Source organism: Aureobasidium namibiae (assembly GCF_000721765.1).
Source record: "Aureobasidium namibiae CBS 147.97 unplaced genomic scaffold scaffold_2, whole genome shotgun sequence".
Classification (NCBI taxonomy): domain Eukaryota; kingdom Fungi; phylum Ascomycota; class Dothideomycetes; order Dothideales; family Saccotheciaceae; genus Aureobasidium; species Aureobasidium namibiae.
Window position 1 is genome coordinate 886,325 of NW_013581207.1, and position 19,723 is coordinate 906,047.

The window sequence follows — 19,723 nt, forward strand, 5'->3', positions numbered from 1 at the left end:
GCTTACTCATCAAGGAAATAGAGCTACTACATCTAGCTGCCCCAAGCCACGCGCCGCTTCCATTGACAGCTGCCACGTTCACTACCACTTCATGGAAGCGTGCCTCTACAAGAGAGCTACCGGGCAGTTCAGGTACTGGCATATAAACATAATTTAGATGGAAAGGACCGGCGAATGCTGTCATAGGCGACAGGTTCGAACAACTAGACCATTATTCTGTCGTTTTGGAAATTCACGAAATATGAAAATCGACTTTGCTCCACTCCAATCAAAAGTTCCCGTCGTGTGTGATATGTCCTGACCTCCGCAAGATATGTCTCGAAGAGTTTATATATAGGTACAAAAGTATAGCGGTTCGAATTTCATATGACGGCGCTGCTGAACGCCTTTGGGTATCTTTCAGTCAACAGTAAAAGTACATTTAGATGAACAGGAACACCTCTCAATTCTTCTCAGTCACCTCGTCGGGATCTCTCCAGAAAGCCTTCTTGACAGGCTCAGTCCTCAAATCCCAGATCTTTTCTGAACTGCCCTTCTCAGCCTTGTTCTGTTCGTCTCTTGCCTGGTAAAACTCCTTAATACGGTCTTCCTTTTCGCGGTCAGGCAACGTCTTGATGCGCATGCAGAACCAAAAGGCATTCCAGTTGTCAGAGCAGCTGCGCAGTTCACCGTACCGGTAGATGTCGTTGAACTTGCCGCCAAGGGATTGGCAGTAGAATGCTTGGTCGAAGGCTTGACGGCAGGACATTTGGCGTGGGTAGAGGGCTTCGGGGGAGATGTCGAGGGGTGCGTCGGTTGCTGTTTGTTGCTCGATTGAGCCCGAGGGCGAGGGGACGTAGTGGGTGGGTGTTTCTTTTGGTGCGGGCGTTACATGCTGGATCTCTTGTGCTATTACCGAAGGCTGTGGTGCTGGGTTTGTAGGTGTTGTCGTTGTCGAGGGCTTCTCGAAGGAAGCGAATAGTGCCTCGAAATCGCTGTCTGGTGAAGGCTTCTTGGGCGCTTCTCTATGTGTGGTTGTTGTCGACACTGGCGTCGGTGTTTGGATCGGTTGTGAAGAAGCAGGCTCTACGACAGGAGCCGCCGTTGAATCTGATGACCACCACCAACCCATGGTTTAATATGATTGCAATTGCTGGAAGAAAAAGTGGTGCATCTCAAAAGATGATTGCTCTGAGGAAAGTCCGCTCCGAGCAAGCCACACGTGACGTCGTTGGTCACTTCCAACTTCTCTGTTCAACCCCCCAGTTTGCTAAGAGATACTACCTTATCCTTTCAGACGACTCTTTTCGTTCGATTTATTGCTGTTCGATCGGACATATTGGATAATATTCTTGAGAACGAGGTCATGGGCTCGTGATGCTGCCGACTCAACATATATTAACCCGCCAGCTGATACGCCCTGGCTTGCCCGGGGTGTATCGCGTGACATGTGCTCGAGGTCTTCGCTACAACTCTTCCCTGGAAGCAGGCGAGAACAACACTGGACATATCAGCGTTGACACCAAGCAAGGTGTGCTGTTTTTCAACAGTAAGTCTTTTATCTCAGCATGACCAATAAATACATCACTAAGCAAAGCATCCAGATCTCTACCCTCTCAGACTGCAATGGCTGCTCCGTCTACCGCTCCTGAGCGCCGAGAGGCTGTTTTCGACCCTGACTGGAGGTGATAAGTCCATGGGAGCCATCGATCCTCAGAAAGTCATCAAAAGAGCCCAGGAAGCTACTCCTGACAAGCCCGTGCAAGCAGACGTCGTCGAGGTGCTGCCCAGAGTCAAGGAGGGTGGTGCCTTTGTCAAGTTCACATATGATGCTGGTTCGAAACCAGCCGATATTGAAGCAGCGGTACAGAAACATCTTCAGGATCACCAGGTGAAGCCTTGGTGGGCTCCTATCACCAACGTTCGAGCAGGCTTAGTGAAGGGCAAGCCATGGGTCGAGGATTTGTACCGCTTGCCTAGTCAGCGATTGAGAGTGGAGTTCTTGCCGACGGCCCCTGGAGGCGAAGTTGCAGAGTTATCTCAAGAACAGCTATATGCTTACTTCAGACCCTATGGAAAACTGGCAGATATCGTCTCTCAACCTTCTGATTCAAAAGTGCTGCCCAAGTTTGCCACGGTCGACTTCACAGCAACCAGAAAAGCCGTTATGGCCAAGGTAGGGATATCTCTAGATATCGCGGGTTGAGCACTTGCTGACTGTATTCAGAATTGTTTACACGGCTATGTCGTTTCGGAGACCCAAGGAGGCGGCAAACTAGGAACGGTCTTCAGAATCAGCTACGAGAAAAAGCAGAAGGCACGATGGTTTATTGACTGGCTTACGAACCACCCCAGGATCGCCATCCCTGCGATTGCAGCTCTCGTCGCCGGTTTCACCGTTGCTGTTTTTGACCCCATCCGTACCGCTTTCATCAAGGCACACATTACCAGAACGCTCCATCTCACAGACAACAGAGTCTATCGCTGGTTCAAGAAACAGGCAAACGACCTTCTTGATGTTGTGCGTCTTAGATCACATACTCCCGACGAAGCTGGAATGGAGGCTATCTGGGAAGATCAGAGAGGGAACATCAACCAGATCAAGACTTGGCTCATGGAAACAGCTGACACATTCATTGTGGTTCAAGGACCACGCGGATCCGCAAAGCGAGAACTAGTCGTCGATCAAGCTCTGAAGGACCGCAAGAATAAGCTGATCTTGGACTGCAAGCCGATCCAAGAAGCTCGTGGCGACTCAGGCACTATCAATGCTACAGCGGCAGAAGTCGGCTACAGACCGGTGTTTTCATGGATGAACTCAATCAGTGGATTGATCGATCTTGCAGCCCAAGGTGCGACTGGTGTCAAGACCGGGTTCTCTGAGACCCTGGACTCGCAATTAAGTAAAATTTTCACGAACACGCAGACAGCTCTCAAGCAGATCGCTCTCGACGGCAGAAAGAAGGACGACTGAGATGCTAACCTTAGCGACGACGAATACCTCGAAGCACACCCTGAGAGGCGACCCGTCGTTGTCATTGACAACTTCTTGCACAAGAGCCAGGAGGGCACTGTTGTTTATGACAAAATTGCTGAATGGTATGTCGAAGGGACCGGTATTCTCAAAGCCAAACGCTGACTCCAAGTAGGGCCGCCCGTGTGACCACATCGAACATTGCTCACGTCATCTTCCTGACCCACGATGTTTCTTTCAGCAAATCGCTTTCCAAAGCCCTGCCAGACCGCGTGTTCCGTCAGATCAGTCTTTCCGACACGAGTATCGAGGTCGCCAAGCGATTCGTCATCAACCACATCGACTTTGAGGCCGAAGATGCAGACGCTGGTATCAAGCAATTGACTCCTTCGCAACGTCGTAAAGATCTCGGGGAACTCGACAGCGTTCTCCCTGCTCTAGGTGGCAGACTCACAGATCTCGAATTCCTAGCCCGCAGAATAAAGGCTGGCGAGACGCCACGCAAAGCCGTCCGCGAGATTGTCGAGCAATCCGCAAGCGAGATTTTGAAGATGTTTGTGCTTGGTCAGGATGATAGCGGCAGACAGTGGACACCGCAACAAGCCTGGCTACTCATCAAGCAGCTCGCCAAGGACCAAAGTATCCGCTACAACGAAATCTTGCTATCAGATTCCTACAAGTCCGGCGGCGAAAAAGCACTCGCAGCCCTCGAACAAGCGGAACTCATCGCCATCCAATCCTACAACGGCCGCCCATACGCCATCAAGCCCGGTCGTCCAGTCTACCAGCCTGCGTTCGAAAAGCTGACTCAGGATAAGGTCCTGCAGTCACGCATGGATCTCGCAGTCTTGGCCGAGGGCATCAAGGCCGAAACGCAGAGTATTGACAAGTACGAGCAAGAATTGCACCTTTTGGGCGAACTGCCGAGGCAGCCAGCAGAGCTGACCAGCCGTGTCAATTATCTTTTGGCAAAGATTGTGGCCAGTCAAGCCAAGGTTGAGGTTTATGAGAAACAGAGCGGTGATCTCAAGAAGATTCTGACTACGGAATACTAGCATGCGGATGGAAATATTGGATCTGTGTCATCCCCACTTCGATCTTTGTAATAATGGGTAGATCCGGCACTCATCTCATCTTTGTTGATCTGTCTACTCCTTTGGTCCTTCGACGTGTGAGTGAATTGTGGAATCCCACAGAGATATCATGTATATACGCAGATGAATATCACCGGATGCTAGACTTTATGTGTGCTTTAGTGGTGATACCACCATCAAAGATACCACCATGAAACGGCAACGACCAAATAGAGGATTTCCTGCTTCCCCTCCTTTCTTTTGTGCTCATTTCAATCGTCACACTCTTCGTGATCGCACTCCCTGAATCATTTAGATCTTGTCTTTGGCCCCCTTCTAGTTCTATATCATCATTTTGTCTGCCGAAGCGCCACCAGCCTGAGTGACCGTGGCGTATTGAGGTTGGCTGTTGATGGTGATGCAAGTGTCTCTGTGACCAGGTGCGTAGGGTGATTGCTCGTAAGCTGGGTAGGGAGGCGCAGATGATGGCGACGTTTACTTCCATGCTTGAGAGAAAGGCTGCGGGACCGTTGTGGAGGCTGACGTCGTTTGTTGTTGCGATGATGTATAGGGGGCCCAGTCTGGCGATGGAAACTAGGCATACACTTTTTTTTTTGCGTGAGTAGTCGTTAGCAACACTACACAAGATCTTTTTGCATGTGATAGATGGGTTCGTTCACTCACAGGCCTCCCAGAGCAAAGACGGCTATCAAGCCTACTTTTTGGCGGTAGGGTAGATTGAGACCTTTGAGAAAGGGCATTGGTATACACAAGAGTATCAGGTCGGTGATGATGCTGACGGTGGCGTCGCTGAACCATTTTGCTTCGTGGTTCATGCATCTGGCGGTCCCTTTTCGGTCCCAGAAGTAGTGGACTGGATAGCAGATAAGTAAAGATCCAGCAACTGACCACGTTCCTGTTTAGATTGCGTTAGCGCTGTGCGTGTTTTTGCAGGAAGCAAAGGAATTTCACCATATGCTGCGACGAAGACTAGCATTCCAATGATGATTCTGTGTACCGTTTTCCCTTGGAATAGTCGCATGTACTGTAATAGGATCGAGAGCTTTGTAAATGTCAATCCGGCGAGGTACACAGGAATTGCTTTGTACAGTGTCTTTTAGAATGCGTCAGCTCAATGAACGGGTTGTATATGGTACAAGTCATACCTTCAGTAGGTTCAACAGGTTTTCTGCTGAGAGTGTATCCTGAGGTTGGCCTTGCCCATAGTGAACCTCTGATGAGTGTCAGCATCGATGCCTGCAAGATCTGATTGGATATGCATACCCAGAAGTACGAACGTTGCTTGTGTTATTGAAAAGCACTGTCTACATGTCAGACTCTGGTTACTACCAAGCTGACAGTAGGACATACGAATGCTGCCGCGATGAACCAATCCTCCGGTCCATGATTTCGTGTCACGATCACTCGGGTGTAGAGTCGTAGAGAAAGAATGATCAGAGCCAACGTGAGAAAAACAACGACAACGACGACTTGTTCAGTCTCTTTCCGTCCACTCCATAGAGCCATGGTTGATGCTGACATATGCTGCTGCAAGGATGCTCAAAGAGTGGACCGAAGGCGGGCAGAAAGAGAGTTGCAGGGAGTGTTCGTAGAAGTTGGCGCCATGTCAGCCGGCCGCATGGCAGTTGAGGTACGCCATATCCGATCAGAATGACCCTGTACTGTACCATACTAGCGGTACACTGGCGAAGGGACGTTGGATGGACAGTAGCCGTAAAGAGATATTGCTTGGGTTACTATACTGAGTCGAGCCTCAAACTATCGAACGAGCTAGTTCTGGAAGGAAAGGAACGACACAAAACATGACATGAGGCTTGCCGAGATTGTCTTGGGACTCCCTTTCCTGCGTTACAACCTCGATCGTGGACGGCACGATGAACGGCAAGATAGCGAGACTAGCAACCAGCCGTTTCGCTCTTGCTGAACATTTGACTCTCGCTCCCCACAAAACCGATGATAATTAGAGGTATAACGGCTATCCGGGAATGCTCGGGAGACAGGATGGCTGAATCTTATTCTAGAGTTGTTAGCCCTAAGCTCTAAGAGAGGCCTATATACCGCTGACAGCTAAAACTACATCTGGGACGGAGAGCAGGATTTCTTGAATACGGGAGGTTGATTTGATACTTGTACAAGAAAGACGTGGTCGAAGTGCCGAGGTCAAGAGTTGATCGCAAAAGTGGTGGGAATTCTCGCTTCGATGAGAAAGAATGGTCGTCGACCGTCAGCGACATCAATGCCGTCTCTGCGGCAGTTCGAGTGCAGTTCCGAGTAGGAAAAGTCATGGTAACGTTGAGTGGGCACATACGTTGGAAATCTGGCCAGCGTCGTCATTCGGTATCGCGGGCTGTCGCAAGTAGACCGTGGAAACTCATGTATCACCGTCAAACAAGGCTGGCTCAATGGGACTGTGATTGTACGTAGATATGAGCCGCGCGAAGTCGCGTTTGCTTGGGATATCTAATCAAGGCACGTTATACAATAGTTGGATGGATGGAAGATGATCAAAAATTTGATTGCTTTCTGTTTCACTACTCTACCTAAATCACGACTGCTGCATTTCCACTTCAAGATACCACCTCAGCTGGATCAAGACAAAGAGAAACCACTAAATTGTGGGAGCTCTCCCGCTTGGCTCGCCATGAGTCTGCTCGAGCACACCAGAGCTTCTGCAAGCATCAGTCAGACGGGATCAGAGTCGTGCCGTCCTTACGAATTGCGACCTCAAACGTCTGATCGACAGGATGGAGCTGCATCGAGTATTTGACATGAGATCCGTTGTTGGTTGTTTCAGTTATCTCGTCCTCTGAGGCAGTGTAAAGCATGAACAACTCGTCCGCGAGTCCATCAACGCAATTATGAATCGATCTTGCTCCCAGATCACGAATGTAGTGGTTCTCCAAGAGAAACTTGCAGAGATCTCCATCCTTCACAAGAGACAGATGAAGGTGGCCAACTGGTCGAGGAGGTTTGTTGTGTATGTCGATTGCATGGGCTATCAACATGATTGTATATGACTTACAGTGTACTCTTGGACAAAGAGTTTGGATAAATCCCGTTCAAGAGATCTGACGGACACTTGTCGCCGTTCGCGATCACTCTTCCCCTCAAGGTTCTTGCTGTAGAACTTAGAGATGAGATCGTCACCTTTGTTCGAGGCGAGTATCCAGATAGATTTGGACACATCGATGACTGTGTTGGAGCGTAGATCCAACCCAACACTATGCTAAACATTAGCCAGCTTCAAGGACATCTACACGAACGACTTACCCAGAATCCAGAATCGTAAGCAGGGACTGACGCACTTCTTGATTGGTTTTGTCAAATTCGTCCAGAAAAACGACACCCCGCTCAGACGTGTGACTGGACAAGTAGTTGTTGAGAGGCGATCCTTCATGTGATCCCAAGTATGGAGCCGCAGCGCCGAACAGACTCATCGTACGTTCTATCTTGCTCATATCGATGTTGCACATGTCTGTAGCCAAGAGTTGCCCAAGACTAGTCGCAAGCTCTGTCTTGCCGTGACCCGAGAGACCGGCAAACGCGAGGACAAGAGGCCGCTTCCTGTTCATTGCGTCGTAGGCCAGGATCTTGTTCATGACGATCTCCAGAGTATGATCTTGCCCGACAATGTGGAAGGGCAAGTGAAGAACTCGTGGGCACCCAAGAAGTTTTGCCACTTGACGTTGTCTCTTCGTAGCCAGCTTTGTCAGACTTGCACGGTTGAGATAATAACGAATGGTGAGATTTGTTGTCTCTTGGAGAACGATCCGGTGATACTTTTTGGCCCAGTTGGCCATTGGATGCATGGGGTTGTCTTTGGTGTATCTTTCGGCGGGCATCTTGATGTAAATCGACCACATGTACTCGGGTATGCAGTAAGGACTTGCGCCATATGAAAGTAAAAGGGCGACGCTCTTGTCGACGTTTTTGTAGGTCCATTTGGTCCACATGATCGTGACCGCAAGCAAAGGTACGTTCATCGGGTCCTTGGCTTCGGGATTAGCGCCGTATTCCAGCAATAGCTCTATGATATCGATTGCGTGGGCGGAGTGGCGTTCATGAATGTTGTCCGAGATTTGACGTTCGATGGAATGGCGATCATAGCTCTGCAAATACCTCTGAATCTCAGCCTTGGAACAGCCTTTCAGGATAGCAGCTGCGACGGTCTGAGGACTGAAAAACAGAGAATGGCATTCCGAAAGAGTGTCGCGAGGCAATACGAGAGCCTCCAGCTTCAAGAATAGGGGCTGTTGTGACGCAGATGACATGATTGTAGAGTCGTGACAGGGATTGGAAAGGGGAAAAGGGCACAGACGGCATCTTATATGTCATTGCACTCTTTCAAAAGACGTGTTGCAGGTCTTGGATCTATGCAGGACTGCTGTAGATTAGAAAGAGACAACACAGTGTCCAGATAGAGAGGACTCTGGTATCGTAGTGCGTTTCATCGAGGTGTGAGCATTAACATAGATAAAGGCTCAGGAGACATGCTGACCTGAATTTGCATCAACCAGAGACATGCAATACTATTGTGGCTGAGACTAGACAGGAGACACTCGACCCTGGAGGACGCTAGGTCTTGCAAAAGTCGGGATGAGACAAACCGGGTTTGCAACTTCCTTGAAGATGCAACTGCCACACACGACGAGAGCTGGCGCCAAGACTACCAAAGACTGGGTCTCTGGATTAATTTCTGGTCTGATATTTTTGCGGCCAATCTACAGATCTCTGAGTCTGAGATTCGTGCTCTGCTCTTACGATAGTCCTGTTTTTGTCACTTAACACTGTATATTGTGGTCGTGAATGCTGCATTCAAAGTCCTGGAGCTATTGTTGAAGCTTTTGTTTTCTCTTGCGCCAGCCATCTCTCGTAATGTCGATGAACTCCTCGACGTGGCTGTGATCGAACCTGAGAGAGGAAAATTGCTTTTTCTCATGCTTGCGGCGACTTTGGGGGACGCTTTTCACATATAATCAATTCTTGCTCTCAAATCCCCCTCCATGCTCAACGAATGTTTGCGCCATTCATGAATCCTAGATTCTTCATCCGATCTGCGTTCAGTCCGCTGAACTCTCTGCGACGTCTCTCTCTTTCTTCTGCGTCCGGGCTGTTGGTTGTAGGGGGCGTTGCGATTTGCATTGGTGATTCCGCATACTTTGGCTGACGCTGTTGGAGTCCACCAGCGGCACCCTTGATCGAAAAACCTTCAACGCTAGAGTAGTTATCGCTGCCTATTTCCACATCGTCCTCACGCATGCCCCCGGCTGGTGGAGGTGGAGGTGGTGGAGGGGCAGGTGCAGAGACTTTGGCCTTCTTGCCTTGTGGGTCGTCTTCATGTGCGGCTCCTGTTGTCGAGCTTTCGTCGTTCCGTGCTCGCTTCAAGTTTGCCGGGCTGAGCGATGCGGAGATATTGTCGTTGTTATTCCCGCCAGTCACATTGGAAAGGTCGCCATTGCCGGCATCCTTGGGAGAGTCAACCTGCATATCATCCGTGCCTGTTTGGGTTGAGCCTTGTCCTTTTCGTTGATCGTGCTCTTTCTTCTTGACGACAGCCCTCTCGAAGAACTCAGTCACGAACTTTTTGACCGCTTTCTCTTGTTTGGGGTCAATCTTGCTCGGGTCAGTAACACGCTTGTTCTTGAAGTCGGAATTGACAAGCTTTTTCGAGCATTCTTTGGCAAAACGCTTGATGTCATCTCTGTCGAGTTTTCCCTTGTATTTGTTTGCAACATAAATGACAGATGGGAAGAGCTGTATGAATGTCAGTCTCGTGTCCTCAACTCATCATACGACAACATAACATACCGTGTTTTCGTACACCCTCTTCTGCTTCTCTTCAGGTAACGAACGCCACTTCTCATCAGGTTTGGCCTTGATCGGTGTCTCGGTTGGTGTCGCGGTAGCTGATGGCTTGTCGGTGCTTGGTGTGTCTTTCTTGTTCACGATACCCTGGATCAAATCTTCGAGTTTTTGCGCTTCGGACAAGACTCTGGGGGGCGGCGGAGGAGGCGCGTTGAGCGAGGCTTGTGTGGGTGGTATCCATTGGACATTGCCATCTCCATCATAGTAGTACCGTGTGCCGTTTTGGTCGAATGCAACATACCAGCCAGGCGGAAGCTCAACCGGAGGAGGAGCTCTGGGTCTGAAAGGAGGGCGGGGACCGCCTTGGAAGAATCCACCACGCCCACCTCCGCGAGGGCCCGAAGGTATGGCTTTGGCAGATGGTCCTTTGGGTCCGCGCGGTGCCTCGACCGATCTTGATCGTGATCGAGACCGACTGCGCTCGCGGTTCTTTCTTTCAGGGCGATCGGATCGCTTGTCTTGCTGCAACACGTTGGGGTCCCTCTTCATACGTGGGATACGGTAAGCGATGACTAGCTTGCTCCACTCATCATAGATCTTTGCAGCTTGTGACTTCACTCTCTCATCTTCATGTTCGAGCAAGCCTTCGACAGTGACATCGATCTTGGAGTCGACAATCTTGTTGCGAGTTAATCTGGGAATCTTGTTAAGAATATCCAGGATTTGCAACAAGATGTTCGTGTCGTCGGCGTATGTCTTGAGAAGCTTGTTGAGGATGACATAGCCATGCATTTTGGCCACCTTGAACTGCACGTTCTCATTCTCGCAGTTTTGTATACGATTGAGAAGCTTGACGATGATCCACTTTTCCTGAGTCTTGTATATTTCTCCCATGACGACCTTGACGTCTGCTGGACCCAGCTGCTTAAGCTCAATGCTGTCGATGTACTCTTCGTCATCTTCAGAGGCCTTTTTCTTACGGGGCTTTTTGGTGTGGGCGGCGTTCTCCCAGTCTTCGTTGCCAAAGATACCGAGAGCTTTTTGGATGGTTGAGGAAAGTTGTGTTCCACGGTCGTCAGTTTGTGTTTTGCCGCCGATGAATCCAGAACAATTCGGTTCGCCGCAATAGCAGGGTTGAGGGTCAGCTCCGTAGCGGTCGACATTGTAGTTGAAGGTAAGTTCTTCTCCAGCTTCGATTTGGCGCTCGGCGAAAATTCCCATGCGGAGTCGATCGCCCACGACCCATTTGTCGACATAACAATTTGGGTTACACGAATGGTTGCAGAAACGGCCGAGGTTACCCTTCTTTGTCGCGTCGACGAACTCACTCTTGGCGAGGGACATGAAATAGAAGTGCTTGATGCCTTCTTGATCATATTGGTGCATGCGCCGCCTGAAAGCAGGCTCCGAGATGACTTCGCCAATGTATTCGAAGATGAAATCATTTGGCTTGAGATGATTGTTAGTACGCAGGCCGAAGCCTTTCTTGTCAGTCTTGATGACAGAAACGTCGGCGTAGACCTTTTGTTGGAAGCGCTGGTTCTGGCACCCGTCTCCACAGCCGCAATCCCCCGGGCACTCCATCTTGGTGGCCCGGTTGATGCAATCAGAGTCTTCGCCGCATGCATGATTGGATTGTGTTTGCGCATCTACAGATGGTCAGTCGGTGGCTGGTGAGATATGTTTAGGATATAACATACCCCATTCTTCAACGCAGTCGCATTCGAGCGCTTGCTCGGTAGTGCCAAGATGCCTCGCACCGTACGTGCAATCGGGCAGAAGATCAAAGGTCGAGGTAGCTTCATCAGTAGAGTCAGGCAAGTCGTTGAACAACTGTCGAGGACCGGTGATGACTTTTTGCGACATTGTGCGGGACAGCTTTGGGGCTTTGCCGGGCTCAAGCTTGATGCTGAGATCGCCACCTATCGTCTCTTCACGCTCGCCCTTTATGGCCGGTGATTGTGCAGCGCTGGGCTGCTTTGATGTGGAAGTCTCTTTCTTGACTCTGCGAGGCGTGTCTCCGCTTGAATGCGGTCGTACTTGCATGTCTTCGATGCCTGACGAGGACTCACGCGTCGCTGCGGCCCCCTCGGTTGTGTCCACTGCTATATCCATCTTTCCCACCTCTGTAGTGAGGCTCTTGCCCCTGCTATCTCGAGAACCGGGCATGATGGCGACGTGGTCTGGCAGGAGCGGGTGTTGCGCAAAGCGAGAAGGTCGCGGTGGTTGATGAACGGACAGATTTTAGATAGCCCCAGATTCGTCGATACTCTCCTCGTCAAACCGCATCCCGATGGGCCGATGGCGCCGTACGAAAGGAAATTGAGGTGTGAGGGCGGCGTTCTACGAAATGGAGGATGGCGCGTTGGCTCTTCTCGCCGTGGGATGACTGAGGGCGCGAAACGTGTTCAACGCATGGGACGGGTCCTCGGAGGTATGGATGGAATCGCAGGAAGCAAGCGATCGAGCTCTTACAAGGACGACTTGCAAATGAACGTTTCTCTGAATCTGATTTAGGGTCGTGATCTAAGTACTTGACAGCCACCTTCACATACATGGACTACAACCAGAAGGAGCTGGTATGAGAGTCTTCTTGTTATCCTCCGTCACCTAGTGCGACTCTGCCTGTGTAATGAATGGGTCGACCGAGTTGGCTGTGTCTTGTCGCGTCCGACGGCAGGGATGATGGAAGAGATGGATGCCCATCTTGATCAACTCGACTGACGCCGTTTTGTATAGGCTTGGCGTGCTCGAACTCCACTCGTGAAGGCTATCACCCTGACACCCTTGCCTTTTCTGCTCAATGCTCACCATCAGTTTCTCAATTGAGACCTCCATCAGAGTTAGACTCGTAACTCGAGCTCATGATGGCCTGATCCTGGTATTAAGTATGAGCCGTGTCCAAGCGTGTCTAAATATCTGGCTCGACTCTGTCAGCTCAGCCATGCACTAGTCACCTTGTTATCAAAGTATAGCGTCGTTCGTTGGCCGCGGAGACTCGAGAGCCATCTTCATGGTGTTGAGACCAATGCGAAGAGATAACTTATACTGACACAGGTACCGCATGCAGTCACATTGTACAGGCAATACCTAAAGGTTAAAGTTGAGCTGAAGCGAAGTAGCTGCAGGAATGTTGAGAAACCTTGGTTGAATTCTTCTTCTGCAAAGGAAGATCCGCCAGGCGCGCACTTGCAGGTGTTTTGATGCAATGCAAGCTCCTGATACGACGCGGAAATTTCGACTTCGTAGTGCGTCCAGGATTGCTGGGTCCCGGCAATTTGGTAAAGAGCGAGGAGCCGTCCGTCTGCGATTCCCAATGACCCGCGGTCAAGAACCAATGAAGCGACAAAAAGACGATGTTCAGGAATCGGTTGCGTCTTTGTAGCTGCGTGGCTTCAAGTAAGAACTGACGAGGCCATTGCGTTAGCGCAAAGGTATCGAGGCCTAATCTTGCACCGCAAGCGATGATCCAAAGGCCTTACTTCGCAAGCCCGGTGGAACTACTGTCGTGTGCTCGTCCAAAATCCTCGAAGGAGCTGTTCATAGATCAATTGCCGATAATTAGCTGTCGTTCTCCACGAGCGACCGTGCCTTCCTGGGCTGAAAGAACCAACGCCCCGCACCACACGTCGTTGTTTGTGAGATGGGCCGCATCGCGAGAGACAAGGCTGAACTCGAGCAATCAACCTAAGGACGACAGAACCACTGTGCCGAGCGTTTCATGTTTTGCCATGTACCGGGACGAGAGCGGGCCCCATTCCAAAAGCGCGGGACTCACAAAGCCGAGAAAGTCAACTCAAACCCAGCCTCACGGTTCGTCTCCTCTCGCGCATGTTCCACCAATGGTCAGGAACTGGCCCAAGGCAGCGGCATAGGAACCATCTACGACAAAACAACTGGGGAGTCTGTGACTGTATACTCGATTGAAAGATCCATCTTACGCAACCCGGATTGGCGGCATCGTCTGGCCTTGGTGAAGCATGACATCCATCTTGCAGGGTGATGTACGCCTAGGGTGCAGTACCTGCATGCATCAACCTCGCCCTCTAGAGCCAAAAATCCCAGCCCTCTCCGAGCCTTGACGACGGACCCCATTCTCCACTCTGTCTCCATGCTCGCGGCTTTTTTTCTTTCTCCAAAATGCTGGATGATTGAATCCGTTCCTTCCCATCTCTGCGCCTCGTGGTTAATTTTCTTGACCTTCTCTATGCTTTCGTTCAAGGCAGGCAGTGTTTTCCGTTTCGTCGTCTGACTGACGCACTCTCGTTTCACCAGCTGCACTCGTTTCCTTTCTCATATCTGCGACTTGGCCCTATTTCTTTGTAATACATGTTCGCCTTCTTCTCTTCTTCCTCGTTGCTTCTCCGGCTCGTTACAGAATGAACCCTCGGGACGTGAGCTTCAACGCGCACGAGCAGCTCGAGATACTGGCCGAAATCATCAAGACCAGCAATATACATCCAGACGCGGTCGCTCACTTTATACGACAGAACGGCATCAGCCCCGTTTGGGGTGATGTGGCGCTCCCAAGGGGTATGTATACCGCGCTTACGCCAACGCGGCTCGTCGACTGACTTGCTTCTTCAGGACGAACTGTCAATCAATGCAGCAGCTGGTTTTACAGTATCATGAATCAACCTGGGCCCTCTGCTGGGCCCACTTCGGGTCATAACAGATCGCAGAGTCTTCAGGGTCCCATTCCAGCATCCTCTCTGAAACGTCCCTTCAGTCCGGATCAACCTTCCTTTGCAGGTGGCCGTCTGCTTGTACCCAAGCCACCTATGTCTACCATCGGCAACATACTCAATCAACAGACCGAACCGCCAAAGAAGAAACGCGGCAGACCTACCAATGCAGAGAAGGCCGCTAGAAGCCAGCAGGACCTCTTGCACGGACAGACGCTGCAGCCTCCTAGACGCGTACCTGCACTTTCGAGTAGCAGCAGCACCGGTGCCGTCGCACCGAGTTCTTTATCTATCGCAGCACAGGCTGCCCAAGCTGCCATGACGCCGCAGATTCACGATCGACCTACAAGCGCTGGAGCGGCTGAGACCTCATCTGGCAAGAAGATCCTGGGTCGTACTTCCAGCATCGACAGAGGGCCGCGGCCGCTACAACAAGAGTATGGCGAGCCTACAAGGCCTAGTCATCCTGGTCCATCACGATACCCAAACATACTATCTCCTGAACAGGACCCAGGAGAGGGTAGTCCCAGACGACCAGAAGACTCTCCAAGGGGCGATCCAGCCATATACCGATAACAATGCTTCCCCCATCCAGGACCACATCTACAATATATACGAGAAGCCTTGTTTAGGCCATGAAACTCTAATGATATCAACACGGACTCCTCAAGTCATATCAGCTCGCGCTGATTGTCAGCATCACCATCCCATTCAGCCATCGCCAATTCTTCCCTCTGCCTATTCTTTTTTTTTCTCGCTTCCAACGTTCTACATCTCTTTTGTTGGTTTCCCACGAAACACTCATCGTTTTTGATCAAAGTTACGAAGCTCCTTCCCGATTTTTGTTTTGTCACGGCTTTTATGCTTTACGGCTCTGTTTCATACGGCCCATTAATGTTTTGTTTTCATCCACGGCGGCCTGGCGGAAAGCTATCCTTTCTAATTTGTGTGGTCTTGTACTAGACTCTGGTAGTGGAGTTCCAGAGCTAATGTTTCTTTTTGGGGCTACGGCACGTTGTATATGGACGAGTCAATGATCTCTCGAGTAATGACTTTCAAAGCACACAATCAATACCTTGCAGTTAGCCTTGATTCGATCGGACCTTCTTCTTCGAATGCCATTTCCCAAATTTCGAACAATCTGGACCCTTCGGCCCAAACCTTGACAGTATCACAAGATAGCAATACTAAAGATGGAAGCTGAATGAAGTTGTAAATCGTGCTCGCATGAATAATACTATCCTACAGGTTTCTACTTGCAAATCCAAATATTTCGGCGCACAATTGGAGAGGTCGTTAATTACGTTGACAAAGGCCGCCCTGCGGCCTCGTCCTGCGCCTTTTCTCTATGCAGATCGGCTTCCATGAAGCCAGGCCGATCATCGTGTAATGGTCTTTCATCTTTTGTAGCAGCTCCCGTGGGATCGTTTTGTCGCGTGACTGAGACTCGAACGTTGGATTTGTTCAAAGAAGTCCGAAGTCGGCATTTTAGTTGGCTTGCTTCTCCTTCTTCTTGTCGTCCTTCTTGTCTTCTTTCTTGTCGTCCTTCTTGTGCTCTGCAGATTGTCTTTGCTTGCTGGCAGCCTCGCGCTCCTTCAGACGCTCTTCCTCGGCAGCGACCATGTCTGCATGATGTCAGTTGAGGTGTCTGATTGTGATTAGAAGTTCAGATGACTCACCCATCCATTGATCTTCGCCTTTGTAACTCTCGTGGTGAATCTTCTTCTCAATGACGTGCTTGTGAGTAGGGTCGTTAGGGTCGAGGACCTTGACAGTCTCCCAGCGGCCCTCGCCCTGGTTCTTGTCCTTGGCCTCGAGCGCCAAACTGGCAATGACGACAGCCAACGTCAGACCCTGAGCGTAGACACGAGCCTGGACGAGCTTCTGTTGGCCACTGAGGTAGGGGTTGCGGCCGACAATGCCAAAAGCACCGACGATGGAAGCGACCCACGAGCCAAAGACGATACTGTAGCGGTTCTTGTTTCCCCAATCCATTGCGCGCTGCGAAAAGGGCTTCTGCGACTCGAGCTGTTCTTGCACGGTTTGCTGCTGGTCGGTGTAACTCTTCTCGGGATGGCGGGCAGCCTCGTATTGGCGAGAGTAGCGATCGGCCTGGATGATGGCGGCGAAAGTACCACCGCTGGTGATCAGGAAGGCGCGGAATGGTAGCGAAAGGCCACGGAAAGCAGGGTATCTCCTGCTGGCGCCCAGCACACCAACAGTACCAGCTGCTAGACCAAGCAGACCACCGACAGTACCTCCATAGACGGTAGCGCTGAGGGCCTTGTCAGCAGTGCTCGTGGACGTGTGTCGCGACGGCAAAGATGGGTGACGTACTTGTAGTGCTCCTGCTCTTCTTCCTTGGTGAGAATCTTCATGATGGGCTGTGTATGTGGTTGATTACGGTAGGAAAACGGGATGCAATTGACGGGCGGGGGGGGTTCGAGTGTATGTACTCGAGTATATATGACGATGTCGATGAGTGAGGTCAATATGCGCAAGCAACGATCTTCCTCAAGGACAAAACAATTAAAAGGAATCCAAGTCCGTATCTCGCCGATATCACTGTGACGTACACGCCACTGCAAGCTTCGAGCAGACACCGCGGCGTTTGCGAGCTCCGGGTCGCCTGTTAAGAATCAGTCACTTCCTGAACCTTGACTCGTCCGATTCATGGAGAATTGTCGCCTTTGTTACTAACAACTCCACCACCATATCCGAAACATGCCCGAACGTCTCCCGGCGCATTCTTGTCCAGAACACACACCTACACAATCCTTTCGGGGCGCGAAAGAGACATCTCGACATCTGAATATATTACAATCTTCATAAGTACAAACGTATCGAAACATTACTTTTACAATCCAAACAAGAAGAAAACGGTCATCGCGACTCCCAGAGCAAGCGACGAAGAAGCATTCGTAAAGCCGGCAGCGCTGTCCTTGTCGGACTTTGACGAGGTATCATTACCGCTAGAGCCAGAAGCAGAATCCGGATCAGACGACGAGCTGGTAACAGTAGTGTTCGCGTCGCCTGTGCCGATATCAACCTTGCTTTCTGCAGAAGCAACAGAGCCGTCATTGACATCGACAATATCAGTAGCACCAAGAACTTCGCCATCAGCATTAAGAGCCGCAGCACGAATGTAGCGGACATTGGTGCCTACAGTGACGTTGGTCTCAAACCCAGTCTTGGTGACGTTCTTCCACAGATCATCGGCAGTAGCCAGAGAGGAAGACGAGTTAGAGGCTAGGATAGCCCATTGCTTGATCTCAGTGGCACCGTTCCACGACATGTAGACAGTGGTGTTGTCGGTGCCGTTGCCAGCAGCGGATATGCTGGGATTCCAGCTGGGGAAGCCTTGCCAGTTTTGCTTATAGGCACGATAGCTTTGAACGCTTGCGTTTCCGATGATGCCAAATTGGACGTCCCAAATGGCCTGCCCATCGTTGGTATACTCGATGAAGGCGCCGTTGCTGCCGTAACCCATGAAGACATTACCGTTAGACAGGACTTGGACACTGCCCTGCGATATGGACAATATGCCCTCAGGACTGATGTAATCTTGCTTGAGAGTGACGGACATGTCATCGTAGTCTATGCTGAGCCAGAGACCGCGTGTCTCGTTTTCAGTCTTGACCCAGTCAGCAGCACCGTTGTCGAAAAGAGTCATCTCTGTCAGATTGGTGTTGCGCCAACGGGCATCGTGCTGCCATGCAAAGTTTGTTGCTTGACCATCGCTCTTGTCCTCAAACTGGTTGTCCTTGCCGCCCATAGTCCAGATAACATCGCCATTAGTTCCATTGATGTAGTAGATACCGTGTGTATGTCTTGCAGAAATCAAGTAGTTACCAGAATCATCCTTCTCGATAGAGTTGATGTGGAAGAAGTCATAAGGGCTGTCTGAGGAGATGCCAGTGGTACCAGGATCGGCATACGAAGCGTTGAGTGCAATGTGCTCGGATGCTCTCCAGGAGAAAATGAGGTTGTTGGTAGCGATATCAATTTCCTCGAAGACAGAGTCGGCAAGCCAGCCATTTGAGATGTTATAAGCTGTGAGATCGTATTCCATGGGCTCATAGGCGCTCATGAGGGCGGTGCCCTCATCCGTCAACTCAATCTCGTGAATGTCTCCCCCGACAGTCAAGGCTTTGGTTGTGAGGTTGTAAGCAACGTTGTAATTGTGGTCGAGCATGATGTAGCTGCCACTTCCATAACCAGCGCCCTTGATGGCTCCTCGCCAGAATGTGATGTAGTCCGAGTTATTGTATTCCTGCACTCGAACACCGAATGTAGTCTTGTAACTTGGGTCACTCCACACGAGGGATAGATCGTCAGAGTTGAAGATCATAGGAGCAATTTGCCCTACAGCAGTACCTCTGGGAGAGATGAATACACGGTCGGCAGCATCGACATTGTTTCCCGCAGCCTGGTTGACCTGGAAGACTGGCACCTCAAGGGACGAGGACTCGTAAGTTTGTGTGGGATAGAGACCAAAGTCCTTGGACTGGTATTCGGAGCCCGTGTAAGGAGCTTGATCGGCCAATGCAAGGTGACCTAGTGGCAGCACAGCCAGCGCCAATGTAAAGAGAGTAGACATATCGATGTAGCAATGAACGAATGTGACAATGAAATAGAGATTGGTATTGAAGCAACTCACAGAGGCTTCTCTGTTCGACGCGAGTGGAAATATTCTCCTGAGAAAAGACAACACCTACATCATATACTAGATTTCGTCCTATACCCTTGTCATGTCACGGGGCCCGCGCTCACACTACCACAGACCAAAAGGTATCTAGCCCGCGGGGCCGTCTCATCTCCTTGTTTCCAGAAGATGCCAAGCGCTGTGCTATGATGTGTGGCTTCCGCTGAGATTGTGAAAATGTGAGATGAAGACCGATCGGGAGTCAAAGAAGCGACCTGGCGAGGGCAGAAAAGACGATGAAGAAAATCTCACCGTAGTGGCGCTGGATGACTGCCGGAACGGCTCACCTATGAATCGCCCTGGTCTTTGAAAGAACAACAACTCGAGCATGCAAGACTGTATGGGCATCAGACGTTCATGTCAGGCTGCTGTAGTCCTTATCAGATCGATCGCAGAATACGAGATATGCGGATGTCTACAGTTCATCATCTCTCCAGTCGACATGCGGTGATTGCGCGCGTGCCCTCTTGCCTGAAGAAAA

General features: G+C 50.6%; 8 protein-coding genes across 8 annotated transcripts; 2 read left to right on the top strand and 6 right to left on the bottom strand.

The window, feature by feature from the left end:
- Nucleotides 1-469: 469 nt before the first annotated feature.
- M436DRAFT_31275 (uncharacterized protein) lies at nucleotides 470-880 on the bottom strand (the record flags this gene model as incomplete). The annotated part of the gene is made up of 1 exon (XM_013575129.1): nucleotides 470-880. A coding segment is annotated over one exon (411 nt), but the record flags the coding sequence as incomplete, so codon positions are not given.
- A 476-nt stretch (nucleotides 881-1,356) lies between these two features.
- Nucleotides 1,357-4,008, top strand: M436DRAFT_69647 (uncharacterized protein; the record flags this gene model as incomplete). The annotated part of the gene is made up of 5 exons (XM_013575721.1): nucleotides 1,357-1,528; nucleotides 1,584-2,155; nucleotides 2,207-2,882; nucleotides 2,955-3,078; nucleotides 3,129-4,008. The coding sequence occupies 5 exons, from the start codon at nucleotides 1,357-1,359 to the stop codon at nucleotides 4,006-4,008; spliced, it is 2,424 nt and encodes an 807-aa protein (XP_013431175.1).
- Nucleotides 4,009-4,177: 169 nt separating this feature from the next.
- On the bottom strand, nucleotides 4,178-5,553 carry M436DRAFT_37903 (uncharacterized protein; the record flags this gene model as incomplete). Its single annotated transcript, XM_013575264.1, has 6 exons — nucleotides 4,178-4,631; nucleotides 4,711-4,942; nucleotides 4,999-5,140; nucleotides 5,193-5,260; nucleotides 5,311-5,347; nucleotides 5,398-5,553. 6 exons carry the CDS (start codon nucleotides 5,551-5,553, stop codon nucleotides 4,178-4,180), a joined length of 1,089 nt encoding a protein of 362 aa, XP_013430718.1.
- Nucleotides 5,554-6,725: 1,172 nt separating this feature from the next.
- Nucleotides 6,726-8,318, bottom strand: M436DRAFT_69649 (P-loop containing nucleoside triphosphate hydrolase protein; the record flags this gene model as incomplete). The annotated part of the gene is made up of 3 exons (XM_013575722.1): nucleotides 6,726-7,042; nucleotides 7,147-7,268; nucleotides 7,318-8,318. The coding sequence occupies 3 exons, from the start codon at nucleotides 8,316-8,318 to the stop codon at nucleotides 6,726-6,728; spliced, it is 1,440 nt and encodes a 479-aa protein (XP_013431176.1).
- Nucleotides 8,319-9,054: 736 nt separating this feature from the next.
- M436DRAFT_38806 (uncharacterized protein) lies at nucleotides 9,055-11,898 on the bottom strand (the record flags this gene model as incomplete). The annotated part of the gene is made up of 4 exons (XM_013575423.1): nucleotides 9,055-9,801; nucleotides 9,856-10,277; nucleotides 10,329-11,501; nucleotides 11,553-11,898. The coding sequence occupies 4 exons, from the start codon at nucleotides 11,896-11,898 to the stop codon at nucleotides 9,055-9,057; spliced, it is 2,688 nt and encodes an 895-aa protein (XP_013430877.1).
- Nucleotides 11,899-14,231: 2,333 nt separating this feature from the next.
- On the top strand, nucleotides 14,232-15,113 carry M436DRAFT_69651 (uncharacterized protein; the record flags this gene model as incomplete). The annotated part of the gene is made up of 2 exons (XM_013575723.1): nucleotides 14,232-14,385; nucleotides 14,440-15,113. The coding sequence occupies 2 exons, from the start codon at nucleotides 14,232-14,234 to the stop codon at nucleotides 15,111-15,113; spliced, it is 828 nt and encodes a 275-aa protein (XP_013431177.1).
- A 912-nt stretch (nucleotides 15,114-16,025) lies between these two features.
- Nucleotides 16,026-16,915, bottom strand: M436DRAFT_38356 (uncharacterized protein; the record flags this gene model as incomplete). Its single annotated transcript, XM_013575343.1, has 3 exons — nucleotides 16,026-16,162; nucleotides 16,217-16,812; nucleotides 16,875-16,915. The coding sequence occupies 3 exons, from the start codon at nucleotides 16,913-16,915 to the stop codon at nucleotides 16,026-16,028; spliced, it is 774 nt and encodes a 257-aa protein (XP_013430797.1).
- A 479-nt stretch (nucleotides 16,916-17,394) lies between these two features.
- On the bottom strand, nucleotides 17,395-19,137 carry M436DRAFT_38024 (uncharacterized protein; the record flags this gene model as incomplete). Its single annotated transcript, XM_013575287.1, has 1 exon — nucleotides 17,395-19,137. One exon carries the CDS (start codon nucleotides 19,135-19,137, stop codon nucleotides 17,395-17,397), a length of 1,743 nt encoding a protein of 580 aa, XP_013430741.1.
- Between the last annotated feature and the right edge of the window lie 586 nt (nucleotides 19,138-19,723).